At 42.1% G+C, this 22,591-nt stretch overlaps 1 protein-coding gene across 11 annotated transcripts in view; it reads right to left on the reverse strand.

Annotated features, from left to right (window-relative positions):
• Positions 1-22,591, reverse strand: part of LUC7L2 (LUC7 like 2, pre-mRNA splicing factor) — an 83,270-nt gene that overhangs the window by 5,370 nt on the left and 55,309 nt on the right. For 5 of the 11 annotated variants that reach the window (XM_064574900.1, XM_064574899.1, XM_064574902.1 and 2 more), the window contains one exon: positions 21,038-21,229. In XM_064574900.1, the coding sequence (XP_064430970.1) occupies positions 21,038-21,229 (192 nt within the window). Of the gene's footprint in view, positions 1-13,949; positions 17,571-19,045; positions 21,230-22,591 lie in introns of those variants that run through there. The other 6 variants (XM_045864195.3, XM_054505180.2, XM_045864194.3 and 3 more) reach the window with 3 other exon arrangements.

Here is a 22,591-nt window from a genome sequence, read left to right on the forward strand (position 1 = left end):
TATGTACTACTATGATTAAAAGAGGAATTAGACTTTTTAAAAAGGTCCACAAGATTCTGACGCACAGCCCAGCTTGAGAATTGCTGGCTTCTGAAGTGGGTCCTGTGGCGGCCCCTGCTTACAGCCCGTCATTACTTCCTTCGCTGAGAGGCCTTCTCACAGGTTCCAGCCTGGCCGTCAGAGTGCATCTTTCCCTTTCTGCAAAACAGGCTGGGGAGCTTACGCAGCAGGTTGGTCTGCATGGAATTCCTCCTGAGATACTGCTCTAGTCTCTTTTCCCACCAGGCACCACCAGCTGCTGGTGTGCGAGAGCCATATGTCATCATGGCGCTGCCCCCAGCACTGGCTGGGGTCACGGAGCTGTGGGGACCAGCCACTGGCACGGGTGGGTCCAGCAGCCTCTGGGGTCCATTCAGATGGCTGGCCAGTGGTGGAAGAGCCGCCAGTGTCTGGCATATTTGACTCCTCCTCCACCCCGTCCTGAGATTCTGATTCAGTAGGGCAGATTTCTACCAGCTTTCCTGGTGATGCTGAAGCAGATAATCCAGAAACCACATTTTGAGAAACCCTGTCTAAAAGAGCCCATGGGGGTGGGGGGGAAGAGATGTAAATAGATTTTAATCAACTTTATTGAGGTACAGTTTGATCAAAAGAAAATGTACCTATCTCGGGAGTACTTTGCAACAAACATAGCTGCCTTTGTCACCACTGCCAAGCGAGATAGAGAATATGTCCCACAGGCCCCAGAAAGTTCCCTCATGTCCCTTTGCAGCCAATCCTCCCTGACCTCCAGTCCCAGGTGAATCTATGTTCTGTCTCTACAGGTGAGTTGAACTTGTTCTAGGATTTCATAGAAAAAAGGCATATAGTATGTACTCTTGCTTTCTCAGGCTCGCTCGCGTTGCTGCACGGGTCCATAGCTGTTTGCTCTGCAGGGGTGGACCCCACTTTCTCTCTGCTCGGGTTGGTGATCTCACAGTCGTCTCCAGGTTTTGGCTGTTATGAATACAGCTGCTCTGAACATTCGCATACAAGTCTTTGGAGGTAGGTTTTCCTTTCTCTTGGTACCCAAGAGGAGGATTACTGGGTTGTACGGTAAGGATGTGTGCGTAAGAAACTGCCAGATTGTTTCCCAAAGTAGCTGGACCATTTTATAATCCCTGCACCAACACAATCTGAGTTCTCGCCATTCCCCATCTTCATCAGCCCCGATGTTGCCAGTCTTCTTCGCTGTGGCCATTCTCATGGGTGTGAAGTGCTAGCTCGGTGTGGTTTCTGTTTGCATTTGTTTTCATCCAGTGTCATCGACACACACGTTACATCAGTTTCAGAGCCCTACAGTGATACCACAAGTCTGTAATTACATTGGCCTTTTCTGGATGCCTGATGTTGAGGTTCTTTTCATGTGCTCATTGGCCATTCCTCTGTTTTCTTTCGTGATTCTCATACTGATGGTGAGAGACCATGTTTGGAAAAACCTTGCCTGAAGGACAGAGCAAGGTTTATTTTTTATTTATTTTTTAAAGATTTTATTTATTTGAGAGAGTGCGCATGAGCAGGGGGAGGGAGGGGCAGGAGGAGAAGCAGGCTTCCCGCTGAGCAGGGAGCCCGATGTGGAGCTCAATCCCAGGACCCCGGGATCATGACCTGAGCCAAAGGCAGACACCCGACCGAGCCACCCAGGCGCATTCCCCCAAGAGAGCATTTTTAAAGTGATGATTTACATGGAAAATCTAAAGATCTCCCTCAAGTTTGTGAAAACTTTCAAAATGGAGCATTGAAAAAAGATAGGATGAACTCCTATATGCCCTCTACCTAGATCTAACAAAGTAACATTTTGCCACATTTACGCTTTATGTGTGTGTGTGTGTGTATAAATTTGCTGAACCATTTGAAAATAAGTTGTAGACTTCAAGACTTCACCCCTATATGCTTCAGCATGCATCTCCTAAAAAGAGTGGTCTTTTTCTACGTAATTGTAATTCCACCATTATTACACTTAATCAAATTAACGTTAAGTTCGCATTCAATCCATGTTCCAATATTCCTGGTTGTTCCACTGATGTATTTTAAACAAAGATCCAGTCAGGGTCTCAGCACTGTTATTGGTCCCTTTAATCTCTTTAAACCTAGAACTTGTTTTCTGAAACACTGAGTTTTTGGACAGACAAGGCCAGTTGTCTTGTAGAGGGACAAATATTCTGGATTTCTCTCGTTTCCAGTAAGCTGCAGGAGTTAGGCTTAGATTCACTATAAACATTTTCGACACAGGAATATGTTGTGACACTGGGTACTTCTTAATTTATCACTCGATAGATTTTTTAACACTGATTTCAAGCAATTTGTACCAAAATTTTCTCAAAAAATTCAGGGTACTAAATTCATGTATCCCAACTTGGATACATACGGGCTTGTCATCGGTTATTCTCAGCTTTAGAAGCAGTATCAAAGTAAAACGAGACTATGAGAAGGGTTTTAGAAAGGGTACAGTCCTATGCCTAGTGCTGTATATGATTCCACCTTCGTTCATTTGGGCCTTTTCTGCTCCTTCCTGGGATGTCTGTTCATCCCCTCTTGCCTCTCCCAGACCAGGACATACCTGTTATGTTAGGCCAGGAAGAGCCTCAGGCTCACCAACACAAAGGTATACACTTTGTTGTGACTTTAAATAGGCTCCACACCCAGCATCGAGCCTGACACGGGGCTTGACCTCACAACCCTGAGATCAAGACCCGAACTAAGATCAGGGGTCGGACGCCTAACCTACTGAGCCATCCAGGTGCCTCCCTTGTGACTTTGATTAGTCACTTGGCATGGCTGAGTTTCCCACCCTGTAAAATGGGTATGGTGATAGGATAAAATGATGTGTGAATCCACTGAAATCATATTGGTTAATGAGGCACTTCATTCATTCCACGTCTATTGCACATCGGCTGTGTCTCTACCAGGCTCCCGGGAGGATGCAGAAAGCAAGGTCTATTCTCTGCCCCAGCATTTGGTCTGGCTGCCAACACCACGGAGTGTGTTCAAGCAAAGGAATCAGTGGGGACACTGGGGTTGTCTCTCCTTCATCTGCTGCACACTCCTGCCCCCTCCACTGTGGAGCACCCATGTGGTCTGGCAGTGACCCCAGTTTGGCAGTGGGGGTGCATGGGGCGGGGGGGAGTTTGGGAGGCACCTGACACACCTAACCAATCCTGCCAACCTTGCAGTTCCAGACTCCTGGCCAGTGTTGGGTTCCAGAGCCCAGGCCTAAGCCAGTCAGGGATGTCCTTCTCTGCTCACTTTAGTTCCCAGATGAGAACACAACCCAGTCTGGGTCACAGAGATGGGAGGAAAAAGTCTGCCCAAGGCTTCTGGGAAAAGATGCCTTGCTCTTTGAGACCCAAAATGGAATGGTTTCTCTTTATCTGGATATAAGGCTTAGGCGCTAACCTACGTATGGAGCTGTCACATGGAACTCAATCACAGGGACCAGTAGAGACCACCGTTTAAGCCCATTTGAGTTACAGGCAGTCAATAGTATCCAGCTACAGAAGCGCACTGATTGGGGACCTTGAGAGCCGCTCTTCCAAAGCAGTACTGGAGCAGATTCTGGAGAAGCTTTTGGCTTCTCCTGTGTGGCCTTGCCTTGCTGGGTCCTTGACGGAGAGCCCAGTTCTGTGAGGCTGAGTGCCTTGCTCTCAGCCTAAGTCCTGCTACGGTAGCCATGAGTTTGGCCTGATCTCCATATGTACTTGTAGACCCAGAACATCTGACATCCGTTTTGGCTGGTGCCAGTACCCCACAAGGCCCTCCTCACCTGAGGCCCCTGCACCCCACTGCTGGTGGGCCCTGCCTGGTTGGCTCCCCCTGCCTGGCCCCTGTCATGAAAACCCTGTTCACTCGGCCCTCTCCTGCCTTTCCTAACTCCCCTGAAGCTGGGTTTTGTTTTCAAATTAGAACAAGCAATGGAAAGGAAAACAGAGGGCAACTTTGTATTGCCTTACTCATACTCTGGGACATTCTAAATATCATCAGTAGTCAAAGTATAATAAAATCATAATGTAAACAGCTTTGGTTTTTTTCCGATGGGAAAAACAGACAAGAATGTTTTTCAAAATATTTATATTTTGATAAAGAAAAGTAAACCTTAGTTTTAGAGTTATCAGAGGAGTAAGAAAGTCTTTCTTGAAAAAAAAACAAGTCTACTTAGAAATGGAGAGTTTTTCCCTCAAGTTTCAGCTTTGGGGGAAATGGTTGATGACAGTAGAACACAGGCCTCAACAAAGGAAACACTCAGCAGGATGTCCTTAGAGGACCAACGGCTTTTGCAAATGTGACTAAACGGATACTCTCTACTCCAGTCACCAGATAACACGACAGCGCCGAGAACTGTAGGAGAAAGCTCCGGAGGAGTGCTGAGAACACTGACGCCATCTTTGGCCCTCCATCTTGCGCCCCCCTCTGGCGCACAGGTGGCACCACTCAGGTAACTACCCGGGGACCTCGCCAGCATGCTCCTCGCTCCATAAAAGCTGGGGATGAAGGTCTGGATAGCGGTGGGGAGTATGGTGCACGGTCCGCTGCACTCCCTCCTGTCCGTGTCAGTAAGTTACCCTGCGTAAAACTCGGTGGCTGGCTTCGTTTTTCGGTCTAAAAGTGCCTGCTGAGGCTGGAGGATATGTTAGTGACCCTCCTCCACGTTTAAACAATTGGTGTAGTCAGCAGGATACTGAAGACAAAACAAGCTTGGGTAAAGGGTCCGTGCTGGGGGGAGAGCCGGGGGTCTTTGGGGAGCAGTGGGAGGGGGACAGGCAGGGGGTTGGAGGAGGGGCCGCTGCTGGTTCAAAATGCCAAGCTGGCCCCCCATGACCATGTGGGGAGACTTGGCCAGGTCTTTGGAGCATTTCAGACCAGTGCGTGAGTACGGGGACGCCTTAAAAACGCCCGAGGAGTTGTTAGGTGTGCTACGTGAGATGGTGGGGAAGCAGAAGGGCTGGGAAGGGGTGGCAGGCCCGGTGTTAGACTGCGGGATACTGGGGGAGACGGCAGTCTGTTAAATGGGTTTGCCATGTAAAAAAAGGCCCGAGTCACCGCTCAGCCAGCCTGGCGACACGGATTACATGCCTCAGGCATGGCTGAGGATTGCAGGCACTTAGCTAATTTGATTGATTGGATAAATGCTAGCATTAAGATAACCCAGCCTCTATAGAAGAACTACGAGAAATTACACGTGAACTGGGAATGCAACATGCCATTTACACCCAGCGTTCAGAGGCCCAGGGAAGAATTCTCCTCTGGTGGGGAGAACTGTGTCTTCCGGTCAGCCCCAGGGGCATGGTACCCGACTTCAGTGCGTGTCCTGGCCGCTAGGGTTAATCAGAGCATTTCTCCAGTAGTTTCATGGTGACTGACTTAAGTGAAACTGAAAGAATCCCTCATAAAGGAAATAGAGTGAAAACAGAAGGACCCTGCCCACGACGAAATGGCGGAGAGGGGTGCCACCAAGGTTACTTGTGAACACGTGTGGCAGGATCTAATATCCCAAGAGAAAATACAACCCAATTCAGTTTTGCTAAGCCTACGGAAGGCGTTGCCTAAGGGAAAGTAGTTTACTCCCTAGAAGGAAGGCTCAGAGAAGCCAGGTGTGTTACAAACGGCTCCTCTCCTAACCCTCTATCCCTAGAGACTAGGGTTAGGCCGGCGTTGTCCTCCAGTTCCTGCAGGAGGTGTCGGCCAGAGGCCCCAGGTTGAATGAACCATTTATTGGTCTCACACTAACAGACAATAATAGACAATGTGGCTGAATACCCACTGATCTATGGAAACCCCTCGAAATTGTGGGGAGAAATAAAGGCGACTGAGGGTTATGAGGGACTAATTATTACGGTCCAATTAGTCTCGATCTACAAGATCAGCAGGATTCCTCCCCACTGTTTTCTCGTGCATACTCTGCCATTCTGGACTGGGCTCTGATGACACCAGGTGAATTCTGGTTGTGTAGCTGAGAGTGAAATCTAGCCTCGCGGGTCATGCGCAATGGGACCTATAGTATACAGCTGCTGGTTCCCTAGAGCCAGAGGAGACAGTGCCTTATCATTACGTACATGATGTTAACCTGCGCGGACTTAGCCTCCCTCTCAAGCAGCTGCCTACTTAGTCGTAGGATGGGAAGTAAATACCAACAGGATTCAAGGGCCAGGTCAGTCAAGTTCCTGGGCATCATCTGGTTGGGTAAGACAAAAGTGATGCTGAGGTGGTCATTGATAAAAGACAAACCTTTCCAGTCTCTCAAACAACAAAGGGATGACAGGCTTGTTGGTTTACTGGGTTACTGGACACCTTTTATTTCCCATCTAATGCAGTTATTAAGACCATTAAGGGGCATCTGGCTGGCTCAGTCAGGTAGAGCATGCGACTCATGAACTCATAAAATAAAAAATAAGGGCGCCTGGGTGGCACAGTTGGTTGAGCGACTGCCTTCGGCTCAGGTCATGATCCTGGAGTCCTGGGATCGAGTCCCACATCGGGCTCCCTGCTTGGCGGGGAGTCTGCTTCTCCACTCTGACCCTCCCCCCTCTCATGCTCTGTCTCATTCTTTCTCTCTCAGATAAATAAATAAAAATCTTTAAAAAAAAAAAAATAAAAGATTGTTATTCTTAAAAATAAAAAATATTTTTAAAAATCTTTATATGCCTTGGTTAAGAAGGGAAGCCAGCTGGATTGGGTTGCTAACCAACAAGAGGCTTTTTTTTTTTTTTCTTTTTAAGATTTTATTTTTAAGCAATCTTGACACCCAACATGGGGCTTGAATTTACAACCCCGAAATCAAGAGTCACATGCTTTACTGACTGCCAGCCAGGCACCCCCAACAAGAGGCTTTCTTAAAGAAAACATGGTAGTAAAACAACTACAGGCCCTGGGGGTCTTTAATGCCAGGTCTGAGTTGTGAATTACATGGAATTTCATATCCAGAAGGGTTCGACTGGGCCTGCAGCAATGACAAAATGGGAAACCAACTAAAGTTACTTGAATAAATCCAGTAAGAATCTATTCTCCCTGTAAAAGGACACCATTGGAAACATTGGTTATATTACCAAGGTTTTGACTGGAATGTCCTATTTGAGAGAGAGCTGCATAGGCTCAAATATGACCAGATAGCATTTAAGGAACTAAGATTGACTTTATGGAGCCCATGAAGCCCCGGGGAAATAATCGGTCTGGTACCTTGCTTACAAAGGCTCCCAGGAGTCCTACCAGGTGAGTAAGGAGGGTCACTTCCTGGCAGGCTCAAGAATTTCAGGATATTTTGGGGACCTTGAGAAGGAAGTAACCCAATTCTATGGGTATTCATAGACAAGTCTAATGGCAAATATTTGGCTTGGCTCTTAGCCTTGAAAAGCTGTCACAGGCTCAATCTGAAATTCCTTACGAGACAGTCTAGCAAAGTGGATTTCAAAGAACCTATATGGCCAATCACTATTCTTGCTGCACTTATGTAAATAATTGGGCCAAGTATGTTAAAACTGGATTTGCTTTACTAACATATAACTCTTAATTTGGCTACCTTTGACAGTGATTTTAGAGAGGAAATAAAATAACACACCTTTATGGGAGAAATATTCTAGTTCTGATCATCCTTGAATGATTGTTTACCTATAAAATGAGGCTGGATCCTGAATTCCTCTGGTTTCCTTGCAAATCTGGCTAATTTCTACAAAACTGCACATGATAGGCTGGACTTTGAAAGCTCACTGGCAAGACAGCCTTCTGAAATGAGACGACTATTAACTGACTTAACCTCATTGTGAAATGCAGAATAAGATGCTAAGTCTGTACACCAGAGTTCCGAAATAATGGCTCCATGAAGGCTGGGGATTCAAGTTAGTACTAGGGAATGTTTGCAGTTAGATGCAAGGCAGTTTCATTTGTCAAATCCTATGTATGCCCCTTTTCAGCAGGAAGTAGCTAGAGTGGTCGTACCCCTTATCCCTCAAAAATGAAGAATATTGAAAACCCAGGGCTGGTATTAGCTAATGAGGACCAAACACCTACTGTGTGTTGTTGCTCAAGAAAGATTTGCCAGGTCTATTGTCTGTAAGACATTTGTCTTATCATCCCTAGGCCTGCACTGATGTTCCTTCTTCTTACATCAGGCCTTCCATGGATCCGTCCATGTTGTTGCACGTGGTGAGATTTCATTATTTCTTATGGCTGAGTAATATTCCATTGTACCATATCTTGTTTATCCATTCATCAATCGATAGACACCTGAGCTGTTTCAATAATTTGGCCATTGTGTAGATAATGCTCCTATAAGCATTGGGTGCGTGCATCCATCTGAATTACTATTCTTGTATTCTTTGGAAAAATACCCAGTAGTGTGATTGCTGGATCCTAGGATAGTTCTATTTTTAACTTCTTGAGGAACATCAGTATGGTTTTCCACAGTGCATCAGTTTGCATTCCTACCAACAGTGAAAGAGGGTTCCTTTTTCACACACCCTTGTCAATACTTGTTTCCTGGGTTGTTAACTTTAGCCATTCTGACAGGTGTGAGGGGATATCTCCTTGTAGTTGTGACTTGCATTTCCTTGACAATGAGTGATGTTCAGCGTCTTTTCATGTGTCTGTTGGCCATCTTTGGAGAAATGCCCGTTCATGTCTTCTGCCCATTTTTAAACTGGATTATTTATTTTTGGGGTGTTAAATAAGTTATTTATTATATTTGGATACTAACCCCTTATCAGATAGGTCATTTGCAAATATCTTCTCCCATTCAGGTTGGTTTTTTTGTTCTGTTTCCTTGGCTCTGCAGAAGCTTTCAATCTTAATGTAGTCTCAATAGTTTATTTTTGCTTTTGTTTTTCTTTGCCTCAGGAGACATACCTAGAAAAACACTGCTATAGCCAATGTCAGAGCGATTACTGCCTGTGTTCTCTTCTAGGCTTTTTATGGTTTCAGGTCTCACATTTAGGTCTTTAACCCATTTTGAGTTTTTATGTAAGATGTTAAGTGGTCCAGTTTCATTCTTTTGCATGTTGCTGTCCAGTTTTCCCAGCTTCATTTGTTGAAGAGACAGTCTTTTTCCCCATTGGATATTCTTGCCTCCTTTGTCGAAGATTAACTGACCATATGATTATTTCTGGGCTTTCAATTTTGTTCCATTGATCTATGTGTCTGGTTTTTTTTAAAGATTTTTTTTTTTTTTTTATTTGACAGAGAGAGACACAGGGAGAGAGGGAACACCAGCAGAGGGAGTGGGAGAGGGAGAAGCAGGCTCCCTACTGAGAGGGGAGCCTGACGCTGGGCTCGATCCCAGGACTCTTGAGATCCTGACCTGAGCCAAAGGCAGATGCTTAACGACTGAGCCACCCAGGCGCCCCTATGTGTCTGTTTTTATGCCAGCACTATACTGTTTTGATTACTACAGCTTTCTAATACAAAAGAAAGTCTAGGGGTGCCTGGGTGGCTCAGTCAGTTACGCGTCTGTCCTCAAGTGGAGTCTTTTAGGTTTTCTGCAGAGAGGATCATGTCATCTGCAAATAGTGAAAGTTTGACTTCTTCCTTACCGATGCAGAGGACTTTTCTTTTTGTTATCTGACTGCTGTGACTAGGACTTCCAGTACTATGTTGAATAAAAGTGGTAGGAGCGGACATCCCTGTCTTGTTCCTGACCAAAGAGAAAAAGCTGTCAGTTTTTCCCTATTTAGAATGGTATTAGCTGTGGGTTTTTCATATATGGACTTCATAAACCTACTCTGTTTAGGGTTGTTAGCATGAATGGATGTTGGTACTTTGTCAAATGCTTTTTCTGCATCAATCGAAATGATATGTGTAACCTTTTATTAATGTGGTATATTATGTTGATTGATTTGTGAATATTGAACCACCCTTACAAACCAGGGATAAATCCCACTTGATGGTGGTCACTTTTAAAAATACACTGCTGGATTTGGTTTGCTATTATTGAGGACTTTTATATGTATGTTCATTAAGGATATTAGCCTATAGTAGTTCTCTTTTTTTTTTTTTTTAGTGGTCTCTTTATCTGGTTTTGCTATCAGGGTAATGCTGGCCTCCTAGAATGAATGTAGAAGTTATTCCTTTTCTATTTTTAGAAATAGTTTGAGAAGAATAGGTATTAACTCTTCTTTAAAATGTTTGGTAGAATTTGCCTGTGAAGCCATCTGGTCCTGGACTTTTGTCTGTTGGGAGTTGATAACTGATTCAGTTTCTTTGCGGGTAATTAATCTGTTCAAGTTTTCTATTTTTTCCTGTTTCCATTTATAGGTAGTTGATGTTTCTAGAAATTTATCCATTTCTTCTAGGTTTTCCAATTTGTTGGCATATAGTTTTTCACCATATTCTCTTATGATTGTACTTCTGTGGTGTTGGTTATTTCTCCTTTCATGATTTTATTTGGGTCCTTTTTCTTTTTAAGTATGGCTCAAGGTTTATCACTTGTCTTGGTCTTCTCAAAGAACCAAGTCCTGGTTTCACTAATCTGTTCTGCTGGGGTTTTTTTTTAGTTTCCATATCATTTATTTCTGCTCTCATCTTTATTATTTCCTCCCTTCTGCTGTTTTGGTTTTGTTTGTTCTTTTCCTAGTTCCTTTTAGGTGTAAGGTTAGGTTGAGATTTTCCTTGCTTCTTGAGGTAGGCCTGTATTGCTGTATACTTCCCTCTTAGGACCACTTTGCTGCATCCCAAAGGTTTTGGACTGCGGTTGTTTTCATTTTCATTGGTTTCCATGTACTTTTTTATTTCCTGGTTGACCCATTGTCGTCCCTCCCACCCCCCATTGTTTAGTAGCATGCTAGGTTACCTTCATGTGTTTGTGGTCTTCCCAGAATTTTTCTTGTGGTTGACTTCCAGTTTCATAATGTTGTGGTCATAAAACGTGCATGGGAGGACTTTGCTCTTCTTGAATTTGTTGAGGCTTGTTTTGTGGCCTAATGGGTGATCTAAAGAATGTGGCATGTACACTTGAACGTAATGTGTATTCTGTTTTAGGATGGAACGTTCTGCATATATCTTTTAAGTCTATCTGGTGCAGTGTGTCATTCAAAGCCAATGTTTTTTGATTTTCTGTTCAGATGATCTGTCTATTGATATCTGGGCTGTTAAAGTCCCCTACTAGCCTGATACTGTTATTCATTAGTTCCTTTATGTATTTGGGTGCTCTCATGTTGGGTGCATAAATATCTCCAATTGTTATATGTTCTTGTTGGGCTGTCCCCTCTATTATATAGTGGCCTTCTCTGTCTCTTGTTACAGTCTTTGCTTTAAAGTCCAGTTTGTCTGATATACTGTTACTCCAGCTTTCTTTTGACATCCTCTTGATGTTTCTCCATCCCCTCACTTTGAATCTGCAAGTGTCCTTAGGTCTAAAAGAGTCTCTTGGGGCACATGGCTGGCTCAGTTGGAGGAACATGAAACTCTTGATCTAAGGGTTGTGAGTTCAAGCCCAATGTTGGATGTAGAGATTACTTCAAAGTAAAATTTTTTTTTTTTTTAATATTTTATTTGACAGAGAGAGAGAGAGGAGGAGCACAAGCAGGGGGAGTAGGAGGAGAAGCAGGCTTCCTGCCTAGCAGGGAGCCTGATGCGGTGCTCAATCCCAGGACCCTGGGATCATGACCTGAGCCGAAGGCAGATGCTTAACTGACTGAGCCACCCAGGCGCCCCAAAATCTTAAATTTTTTTTAAATGAGTCTCTCGTAAGCAACATATAGATGGGTCTTGTTTTGTTGTTTTTTTATCCACTCTGTCACCCTATGTCTTTTGATGAGAGCATTTAGTCCATTTACATTCAAAGTAATTATTGACAAGCATTTATTGTCATTTTACTGTTTTGTGGTGGTTTGTGGGGATTTTCTCTGATCCTTTTTTTTGCATGGTTTGGTTTTTTTAATTTTTAAATTTTTGTTTTATTAACATATAATGTATTATTTGTTTCATGGGTACAGGTCTGTGATTCATCAGTCTTACACAATACACAGCGCTCACAAGACATACCCTCTCCAATGTCCATCACCCAGCCACCCCATCCCTCCCAACCCCACCACTCCAGCAACCCTGTTTGTTTCCTGAGATTAAGAGTCTCTTATGGTTTGTCTCCCTCTCTGGTTTCTTCTTGTTTCATTTTTTCCTCTTCTCTCATGGTCCTCTGCCTTCTCAAATTCCACATTATCAGTGAGATCATACGATACTTGTCTTTCTCTGATTGACTTCTTTCACTTAGCATAATACCCTCTAGTTCCATCCACATTGTTGCAAATGTTAAGATTTCATTTTTTGATGGCTGCATAATATTCCACTATATATATACACATCTTCTTTATCCATTCACCTGTCGATGGACATCTGGGCTCTTTCCATACTTTGACTATTGTGGACATTGCTGCTATAAACACTGGGGTGCAGGTGCCCTTTTGGATCACTACATTTGTATCTTTGGGGTAAATACCCAGTAGTGTAGCTCTATTTTCAACTTTTTGAGGAACCTCTATACTGTTTTCCAGAGTGGCTGTACCAGCTTGCATTCCCACCAACAGTGTAGGAGGGTTCCCCTTTCTCTGCATCCTTGCCAACATCTGTCATTTCCTGACTTGTTAATTTTAGCCCCTTTGGTGTGAGGTGGTATCTCATTGTGGTTTTGATTACTTCCCTGATGCCAAGTGATATTGAACACTTTTTCATGTGTCTGTTGGCCATTTGTATGTCTTTGCAGAAATGTCTGTTCACGTCTTCTGCCCATTTCTTGATTGGATTATTAGTTCCTTGGGTGTTGAGTTTGGTAAGTTCTTTATAGATTTTGGATACTAGCCCTTTATCTGTCATTTGGTTTGCTCGCTTTCTTGAGCGATTTGAATTTTTCTTTATTCTTTGAATATTTATATTTTGATTTGTGGTTACCATTAGGTTTGCATATAACTTCTGCATATAGCAGTCTGTATTAAGTTGATGGTTGCTTAAATTCGAACTCATTCTTGACTCCTATCTTCCCCACATTTTAGGTATATGTCGTCCTATTTTGCATCTTTAGAGGGTCCCTTAAAGGATTTTTTTTTTTTTTTAAGATTTTATTTTTTGACAGAGAGAGAGACAGCGAGAGAGGGAACACAAGCAGGGGGGAATGGAAGAGGGTGAAGCAGGCTTCCCGCTGAGCAGAGAGCCCGATGCGGGGCTCGATCCCAGGACCCTGGGATCATGACCTGAGCCGAAGACAGATGCTTAACGACTGAGCCACCCAGGCGCCCCCCTTAAAGGATTTTTTTAAAATAGAAAGTCATTTTTACTGCATTTGCTTCCTACCTCCATACTGTCACTTTTTGTCTCTTCTATTTCTCCTTTAATATTTTTTGCAGGGCAGGTTTAGTGGTCATGAACTTTAATTTTTGTTTGGGAAACTATTTTTCTTATTTTGAATGTTAGCTTTGCTGGGTAGAGTACTGATGGCTGCAGATTTTTCTCTTTCAGCACTTTGAATAGATCATGCCAGTCCCTTCTGGCTTGGAGAGTTTCTGATGAAAAATCCGCCAATAGCTTTGTGGGTTTTCCCTTATAAGTAACGGTCTTATTTTGTGTTAGTGCTTTTAAGGTTTTGTTATGACTATATTTTGTAAATTTAATTATGTCTCGGTGTTGGCCTGCTTATGTTGATGTTGATGGGTGTTCTGTGTCTCCTGCATCTGGATGTCTGTTTCCTTCCCCAGTGTAGGGAAGTTTTCAGCTACTGCTTCAAAAAAATTGTGTCCCCTCTGTCTCTCTTCTTCCAGGACTCCTATGATGTTACTACACATTGATGGAGTCAGTGAGTTCCCTAAGTCTATTCTCATTTTGTGTAATTTTTTTTCTTTTGTTCAGCTTGATTACTTTCTATTACTTGAAGTCATTAATTCGTTGCTCTGCTTCTCCCAGCCTGCTGTTCATTGCACCATGCATGCTTCTAGTATCATTCATTGCACTTTTTTTTTTTTTTTTTAACTCCTATCTCTGTAGTAATGGTCTCACTGATGTCTTCCATTCTTTCCTCAGGCTCCACAAGTATCCTTAGGATCATTGCTTTAAATTCTCCTCAGACATGTTACTTCTGTTTCACTTAGGTCTCTGGTCATGGCCTTATCTTGTTAATTTGGGATAAATTCATCTGCCTTCTCACTTTGTCTAAATCTCTGCCTGCTTCTGTGGGTTAGCCAGTTAAGTCTCCTGCTCCTTAAAGTAATGGCCTTCTGAAGAGGTCATGTAGTGCCCAGGGCCTGGTGCTTCAGGGAGTGTCTCCGTGTGTGGTGCGTGTTTTCTGCTGTTGTATTCTGGCTCCTCTATCCTTCAGGCCGTTTATGTCCAGAAGCTCCCCTTGCCTGCCATGGTCAGTGTGTGGTCCCTGGCCTGAATGTTTTAGCTGGTGAGTTTTAGTTAGGTGGGCTTTGATCTGCTTGTGAGATGAAACTTGTCATCACCTTCACTGGAAATGAGGCTCTGGTCGGGAAACATGGTATGGGCAGGGGTTTGTGCCAGTCTTCTGGATGAGGGGGCTCGCCACACTTGGGACTAAAGCAGGCTTGACTGAGAAGGGCAGTTCTGCGGAAGCACAGGGGTGTGAGGCTTACTGTAAGCCAGTTAGGCAGCCGGTTCCTGCAGGTGGCTCTGTGTTTATACTGAGGCGTGTGGGAGGGCAAGGGCAGGCAAGGGCAGCCCAGCTTCTTTGTTCTTGGAGCTGTATCTCTGTGAATGCTGCCTTTGGTCACACTCCGAGAAGATAAAATAATCTCCACACCGCCCCCACCCCCACCCGTGGGTTCTGCCGGCACTCTTCAGATCACTATTTCCACACTGTCTGTCCCTAGGTTGTTTGCCTGCCTTCTTTCCAAGAGCAGTTGTGAAGCCTCCGGACTGGACTCTCCAGGAGCCCAGCCTGCTAACAAACATCTGGCTTTAAGTCCCACTTTCAGCTCCTCTCACTTTCCAAACCAATGGTTATGAGGAAACGTTCTCCTTTTGTGTTCCCCCATGTGTTCCTCTCTCTACCTTCTCCATAACCAGGGCTCCCTCCTCTCTGCAGCAGCCAGGACCCATTTCTCCCCAAACTCCATCTCTATACTTCCTACCTTCGGTTTTACTTGTGGAGTTTGGTCTGCCAGTCTTGAGGTTGATTTCTGGCGTATTTAGGATGAATGGATAGTTGTGTTTGTGGGATGAGGCAAGCCTAGGGTCCTCTGCTGCCACCTTTCCCTCCATACCAGGTGGTGGCACTTTATAGATAACTGTAACCTCACCATCATGCTCCTTGCTCCAAAAGATACGGGGATTAAGGTCCAGATAGCTGCAGAAAATACGGCTTAGAAAATAGGGGTAGAAGACAGCTGTACAATGCCCTGGATCATCTTTGGTGTTAAGATCCCTCTCAGTATGGAGGATATGGTACTGGCCCCTCTTCCACCTTCTTACAGATGAGATTTTAGGGTTATTCTAATTCAGACTAGCTGCCTGGCTTAAGGGTGATGATTTAAAATGTAGACCGTTTATCCCGAAGTCCAAATATTAGAAGTACCTAAGCAACAGAATTATTCTGAAAGGATTTTTTAAATGAGATGGTTAGAGAGCCAGGCAGCTCAAGTGCTCTAACGTGGGAGCCCAGCCCGAGATGATGACGTCCTTCACTGGCTCCTGCTGACCTGTTAAGTCGTGGAGCCTGTAGTGCCCTACAAATTAGAACTGCCTTAACAGCTAATAAGCATTTATACAATTAGGCAGAGAGATAGTAAACTTCACTTAAACGATGCTAAAACATTTTCCAATGTTTTGGAGTTTGGTCACAGTCGTTTTGTATCTACCAGCTTAACCTGTTTGATCTTACTCCACACCCCAAGGTACTAAATCCAAAGGAGATTTAAAAAAAAAAAAATTTCTCAGAAACCAAGAGTAAAAGAAAATGGGCTACTGGGGAGATGGGTCTCAGACTGAATTATGCATCCACTGGAGTGTGTGCAACCAAATATGGAAGGAAACCTTCAGTTAATGACACACAGCTTAGTAAACTGGGTGAGTGTCCCTTTTAGATGTAAATTTGTGACTTAGAATTTCTCTTTCTGTGGCCCATGTATCTCAGTCATATTAAATTTGCCAATTTAATATTGACCAAAGACAACTGGGGGACCAAAGACAACTGTTAGAAGGTGATCACACAGACCCTAACTTGGCTCAAGTATTTTTGTTTCCAGATTTTCTAGAATCACAAGGGCTACCCCCCAACTACTGTTTAAAATCACTAATAGGTACATAGCTCTTCAGTGGAGAAACTGTTATTCTCGTTATGTTGAGTATACGATGTTTTTATTTTAGTTTGCTGAATGAAAAAAACAGAAAAATCCAGTATCTTTTCCAGGTCTGGTCATTCTCCATAGCAATTGTTACAAACAGCCCTGAAGGAGCTGGAATACAGTCAGCAAGGGGCCCAGGTGGAGCAACAGTTCATCTTGGCAAGTATATATTTATTTCCTTTGGTGCCTTGCACAGTAAGGCACTAATAAAGATGTAACAGAAGAAATGGCCCACACCAAATAGTTCTAGTGACAATTTACTAGACAAGTTACAGTTTAAGGATGGTGGTGGTGATTGTTTCATTTTATTAATTTTTACAATAAGGTTGTAGCCTTTATACTCCACACACACACACAAAATAAAACAAGTGCTTATGAAAGAGTCCCTGCCCCCACCCCCCTTTCCAAAACATCCTGAACATAGCAATTCAATAGAACAGAAAAATCAAGACCTGTTTGATTTCAAAATTTCAATAAAAAAAGCAAAGTATGTAATGCAACAGCTGTTCAACTTCCAACTCTAAATAGGCACCATAAAACAAAACAAAAACTCTCAGTATTTAATACACTTTCCAGTATAAATGCTCTGTAATCAGCTAGTAATAAATGGGAACAGAACCTTAGAACAGAAGTTATATTGCTTCCCTGCTCCCCCTTTCTCTTATAATTAGAGGGTGGAGGTATTAGGGGATACAAAAGTCAGAGGAAGAAGAATTAAAAAGAAAAATTCTGAAGCTGTTTGTGGACTAGAAAGGAAGACAGCATTTTACAAATGTTCAAAAAATCCCAAGGCAAGCAACACAATTCGTTCACTATCACTCCTACTAGAAAGAATAAAGATATCGGCATCTTATTATATAAAACTGTACTTTCAGAATCGCATTACAGGTTCACCAGAAACTATGGATGTAATTTTAGGCTTCATCAGGGAAACAAGTTCAGTTCAGATCAAGTTAGATACTGTGCATCTAGCCTATCTGGATCGGAGTATGGAACTGCTCACTGTTACCCCCAACAGCTGTAAACTAAACAATAGTATGTAACTCCATAGGAAGCTTAAGGATTGAGGATATGTACACAGCTAATTATATCTCCCCTGCTTCGCGCTCTTCAGAGCTCCTCCTGTCTTCTGATCTGCCATTAGCGCTCTCATAGGACCGCTTCTTATCTTTTCGATCTCTGTCACGAGGTGATCTGTCTCTTGAATTCCTGTCTCTGTCACGTGATGCTAAGTCTTGGTCTCTGAATCTTTCTTTTGAGGATCTGAAAAATATTAATTTGAGGAGCAAAATGTGTTGGGAAACCCAATATCCAAATGAAAGAATCGGATAAATATTAAGGTACTGAAAGCTGAAGTTATACAGAATACATCCAAGAAAGACAGAGGAGCCAGTTTTCTGACCGAAAAGAGCACTACCCAATCTGACAAGGGAGATGAGTGAAAACAAATTAAGGGTCAGAAACCATAAGCTACAATAATGACTTAATGGAGGATGTTATCATCTCAGAGGTAATCATAAAGGTTTTCTAATTCATGGCAAATGTGTTTAATATAAAAATAGTATATAGACAATACCTTAAAAAAGTGGAAGTGTTAACAGTGTAGGTGCCAAACTGGGTGGAAATTAAGGACTTAGAATGGGGGTCAGCAAACTTTTTTTTTCTTTGCTGTCTGGCCAGAGTGTAAATACTTATGGGGGTATTCTTCTTCCTTTTCTTTTTATCAACCCTTTAACAATGTAAAAACCACCCATTGCTCACTAGCTATTCAAAGAACAGGCTATGGGGCCAGATTTGGCCTGCAGGCAACAGTTTGCCAAAACTTGACTTAGATAAGAGAATTAGTCAATGAAATGGCTTTAAATAACCATTTATTATTTTTGAAATCTTCTTTACTCTTCTTGAGTGAGCTCATTCAACCAAGAGAAAAAAATAAGAATGGAAGACACAGAAAGATGATCACCCTACCAACTCTCCATTCCCATACCCAATTTCATTAAGAAAGGTAAGTGATAACAAGCTCCTAGCAGAGATTCAATCAGAAGGAAAAATCAAAGGATATTATGGGATCAGAATATAAAATCTATTACTTTCAACATCTAGAATGAATCAGTAATATGTATTACATTTACTTGGTTCTTTACAAGTGACCTGGTACTTTATATATAATCTCACTTAACCAGACCTCAGATCCTAATTCTGAGCATGGGTCAAGTAATACTTTGAACTTCTAAGGCAGGAAAAAAATACTATACTCAGTTTTAGAAATGAGGAGGATTCAACCAAAAAGGTTCAAAAATTAATGTCAATTTTGAGCATGTTCTACCTTAAGGTTTTAATAAGCATGATTTTAAAAAGATGTGAAAAAAAAAATCACAGTGCATGTCTGGTTACACTAATCCTCTCCACAATCTTTTTAAGAATAGAATATGGAGAGAAATGATGCCTAAGAATTAAGGACACAGTTGCAGGTAAGTCTCAGAGGTCAGTACTAACTGGAAAAGAACCATGAGATGAGCATCAACTACGATTCTGTGAGGGATTACAACGTCCCATCCATAAGCAGTTTACTTACACTATGTCATTCAAACTACCACTAATCCTAATAACACAGGTACTTCAAAGATGTGGGGAGGGGAAGACAGGATAATGAGATTACTTGGCCAAGGCCACTGAACCCAAGTAGTCTGACTCTCAAGACTGCACTAGGTGTTTGAACAGACCAGGAAGTAGAAAAGTGCAGGTAAGTCCTCATTTATTAAGATCACTGTTGCCAGGGAAATGTCACCAACAGAATCATATCATACCACTATTTCACAGTTAGGGAAAAAGCAAATCGTAAGACTTGTAAACTTGTAACTAGGACCTTTACCTTGAAATTTAAACTCAAAGATATAGCAATTGGCTGCTTATTTTTGGTAAAAACACAGAAGGCTACTTTGAAAGAGACTAAGTTGTCGAGATTAGAAGTGCTCTTGAGAAAAGCAAAAACTTTTAATAGTTTTACAAAAATAAACCTGTTTATAAACATGCTGAAAATATTAAGGGTGTCATGTAGGATAGAAATACGTCCTATACAACTTCATAAATGCAGGAACCATTGGGGACTATGATAACACAACCCTGGTGAGGGGACATGCCCCTCCCCTCCATCCCGACCACCATTTAATAAAGACAGAGAGTTCACAGATACCAGCAACAATGACCTGGGGCAAGTTCACAAAACAAACTCTCTAGACCTTCCATCAAGCAGTAGGGTGACTCTCAAAACATACAGCGCAGGTAAATCTCGGGGGGAATTTGTTCATTCTCTGCCTTGGTCTGTGGTATTTACTCCATCTCGAATATCTCTTTACTACCTGGTTTTACCTACTATCTAGCTGAAGCCTTTTTTAATTTCTATGGTATTTCCCTCATCTAAACTCCTATATTACTCTGAATGTACACTTTAGCACTTTAATGGTCTGTTTATTATCAAAGATGTTAGTCTTGTGTTCTAACTTGAATAAAGTTGCTCAATCACAGTATACTTCCTGGTTATTTTTTACTAGGCCTAGTATAGAAGCAAGTGTACAATTCTTTTTGATTAAAGTTACTTGAACCAGTTTGCTAATAAGAGTAGAACGTGAATGTTCTCAAAAAAAAAAAAAGGATAAACACCTGAGGTGAAGGATATGTTAATTAACCACTGGTGGGAACTCTTTCATAACGTGTGTGTGTGTATATATCAAATCACCACAAAGTACACCTCAAATATCTTAATTATACCTCAGTAAAGCTGGGGGAGGGAAAAGGACCTACTTAGAAGAAAATATTCAGTGAAAGCCTATTCACCAACTCTTTGAGTGAATGGTTCCAAGGAAAGGCTTCTGTCCTCTCCCCCATCCCCACCAAAAGGTTTTTATCCGCTTTCTGGGAATTCTATCATGGGCTTTATGGAGAGTCATCGATAGAAAATTTAAGACTAGTAGGTGCTAGGCACTCAAAAAAGGTTTATTACATATATGCTTAAGAAGAGTTGTCATGAAAAAAAGCAACTGTAAGCATGGTTTCTATGTTCCATAGAAATGACCTGGCTTAAAGACCATCTTGTGACCTGAGAAGTTTTGGGAGCTTGGTGATGATGTAGTTTTTGAGTGCTAAGGCTCTATCACATTCTAATCCTTTGTCCTGAACAGATATTCAAGTCCTGCACCACACCCTAGATCTGCCCTCCTTGCACCTTTCAAATGTTCATGCCAAGAAAGTCTAGCCTCAAGATTCTGAATTGGCCCCACCAAGCTAACGGTCTATAGCAATGTATACCTAGAGTGCAGATGAAATAACATACCAGAATGTGTCTGCTCTGAAAAAGTGCACCAGCTCAAAGAAGTTTGGAAAACAGTAAGTCAAACAAAGCTAAACTCTTTAAATGAAAGGGCTTCTCAGAACCCATAATCCACCAGTACATACTGCAAAAACTGAGTATTGGTACCTAAATTGCCCACAAAGTACTTTTTTTCCAAAATACACTAAGAGAAAAAGCAATAACCTCTGTAGCACATATTGGTTCCAATTTCTTACTCTGGCTCCTAAGCGTATTCTGTAACTACCCATATAATCAGGGGGAAAAAAATGTTATACACTCACACACAAATGTGTACATGTGACCAGATGCAAGTTGCAAACCACTAGTATTCCACCTCTAAACCATAAAGGTAGTTCCATTCCTCTCACGGACGCCTCAGTACCTCCTCCGGGATCGCTCTCTGCTCCTGTCTCTCGAGCTGTGCCCGCTGCGCTGATGGCTGCGGCTGCGGCTGCGGCTACTCGAGCGGGATCGGTGGCGATGGCGTTTCTCCCGTGATTTGGATCGAGTTCTCCTCTTCCGTTCCCGTGACATAGAGCGAGAGCGATGTCTGCGATGCTCTCTGGACCTGGACCTACAAAAAACATGGGCTTTAGTTTTTAGCTTTCTCAGCAATGCATTTCTCCTTTGCTAAAGCCTCTTCTTTTAAGACAGAGGCTATCTCAGTAACCTGACTTAATGCCAGTTCTATTTCAAGTCAGCTACATCTACACCAAAAAAAAATGGTGGCATATTAACTACATACTAGAATTTCAAAATACAAATGAAACACTAGTCTCAGAGCTCAACCAATATTGTACAGATTTACATCAAAAAATATAAAAATTAAGACAATCCATAACACTACTACATGCCAAGGACTGGACTGTATTCTCTAGGTGATTTATGGATTTGTATTTCATTTAAACTTCTAAGATTTCTGGTATACTTTAGAAACAAAGTATGTACCTGATGGATATGGATAAAAGTGAGAAGAGGCAGGAGAAAGACTATCGTTTATGATAAGTCACTAACTGAATTAAAAAGGTGACAGGACCATCAAAATAAGTCTAAATGCCCACAATATACTTAGTCACAGGATAATCAACACAGTTCTCTATTAAAGCAGTACTTAAATTGGTAGAAAAAACTAACATACATAAATCAGTTTAGAGAACTTTATCGGAATTGAAAAAAGTATGAGAACAGTAGAGAAAAGGAAAAATGTTTTGAAGAAGCCAGAAGACAAACACTTGTGTAGCCTCCGCTGTGTCACACAACTAACAACATACGTGTGGGCTGAGGGTTGAAATGGCACATGCAGAGGACATAAAACACTGCAGAGAAAACAAGCAGGAAGAAAGCTATGCAACTTTCTTCTAAAGGTCATTTTAAGAGTAATGGCAACGATCTACACTTGACTTTGACAGTTCCACAACTCTGAATTCACTAAAAAATGATTGACCTGTACAGTTTAAATGGGTGAACTTATGGTATGTAAATTATACCCCAATAAAGCTGTTAAAAATTGAGTCACTTTAAGAATGTGATATTTTCTCATAATTTGATAAATTCAAAAGCATATTCAGGTGATACAATTTACAAACAGCTCACTTTCAAGTGAAGATTTTGTTAAATGAAGTTTAAAAGCATTCAGCTTATGTCAACATATTCAAAGAACGACATATATAGTGGACCCAGCATCAACCACAGTTGAGTACTTCAACAATAAAGTATCTCTGAAAAGGAGCATAGGGAAAAGAAAATTCATTCAATCCAAGTTTTATTAAGTGGTATTTTGTTTAATCACTCATTCTGAGCTATTACAATGAATCTATGTCTTTCAATGTATAATTTCATTCATCTTTTAAAAAATTCTAGACAATTATTCATTTAAAAAGTATTTAGGGGCACCTAGATGGCTCAGTCGTTGGGCATCTGCCTTCGGCTCAGGTCA

This window comes from Mirounga angustirostris, unplaced genomic scaffold, assembly GCF_029215605.1.
Source record: "Mirounga angustirostris isolate CCGP_5_RB_7025 unplaced genomic scaffold, mMirAng1.0.hap1 SCAF_12, whole genome shotgun sequence".
Lineage (NCBI taxonomy): Eukaryota > Metazoa > Chordata > Mammalia > Carnivora > Phocidae > Mirounga > Mirounga angustirostris.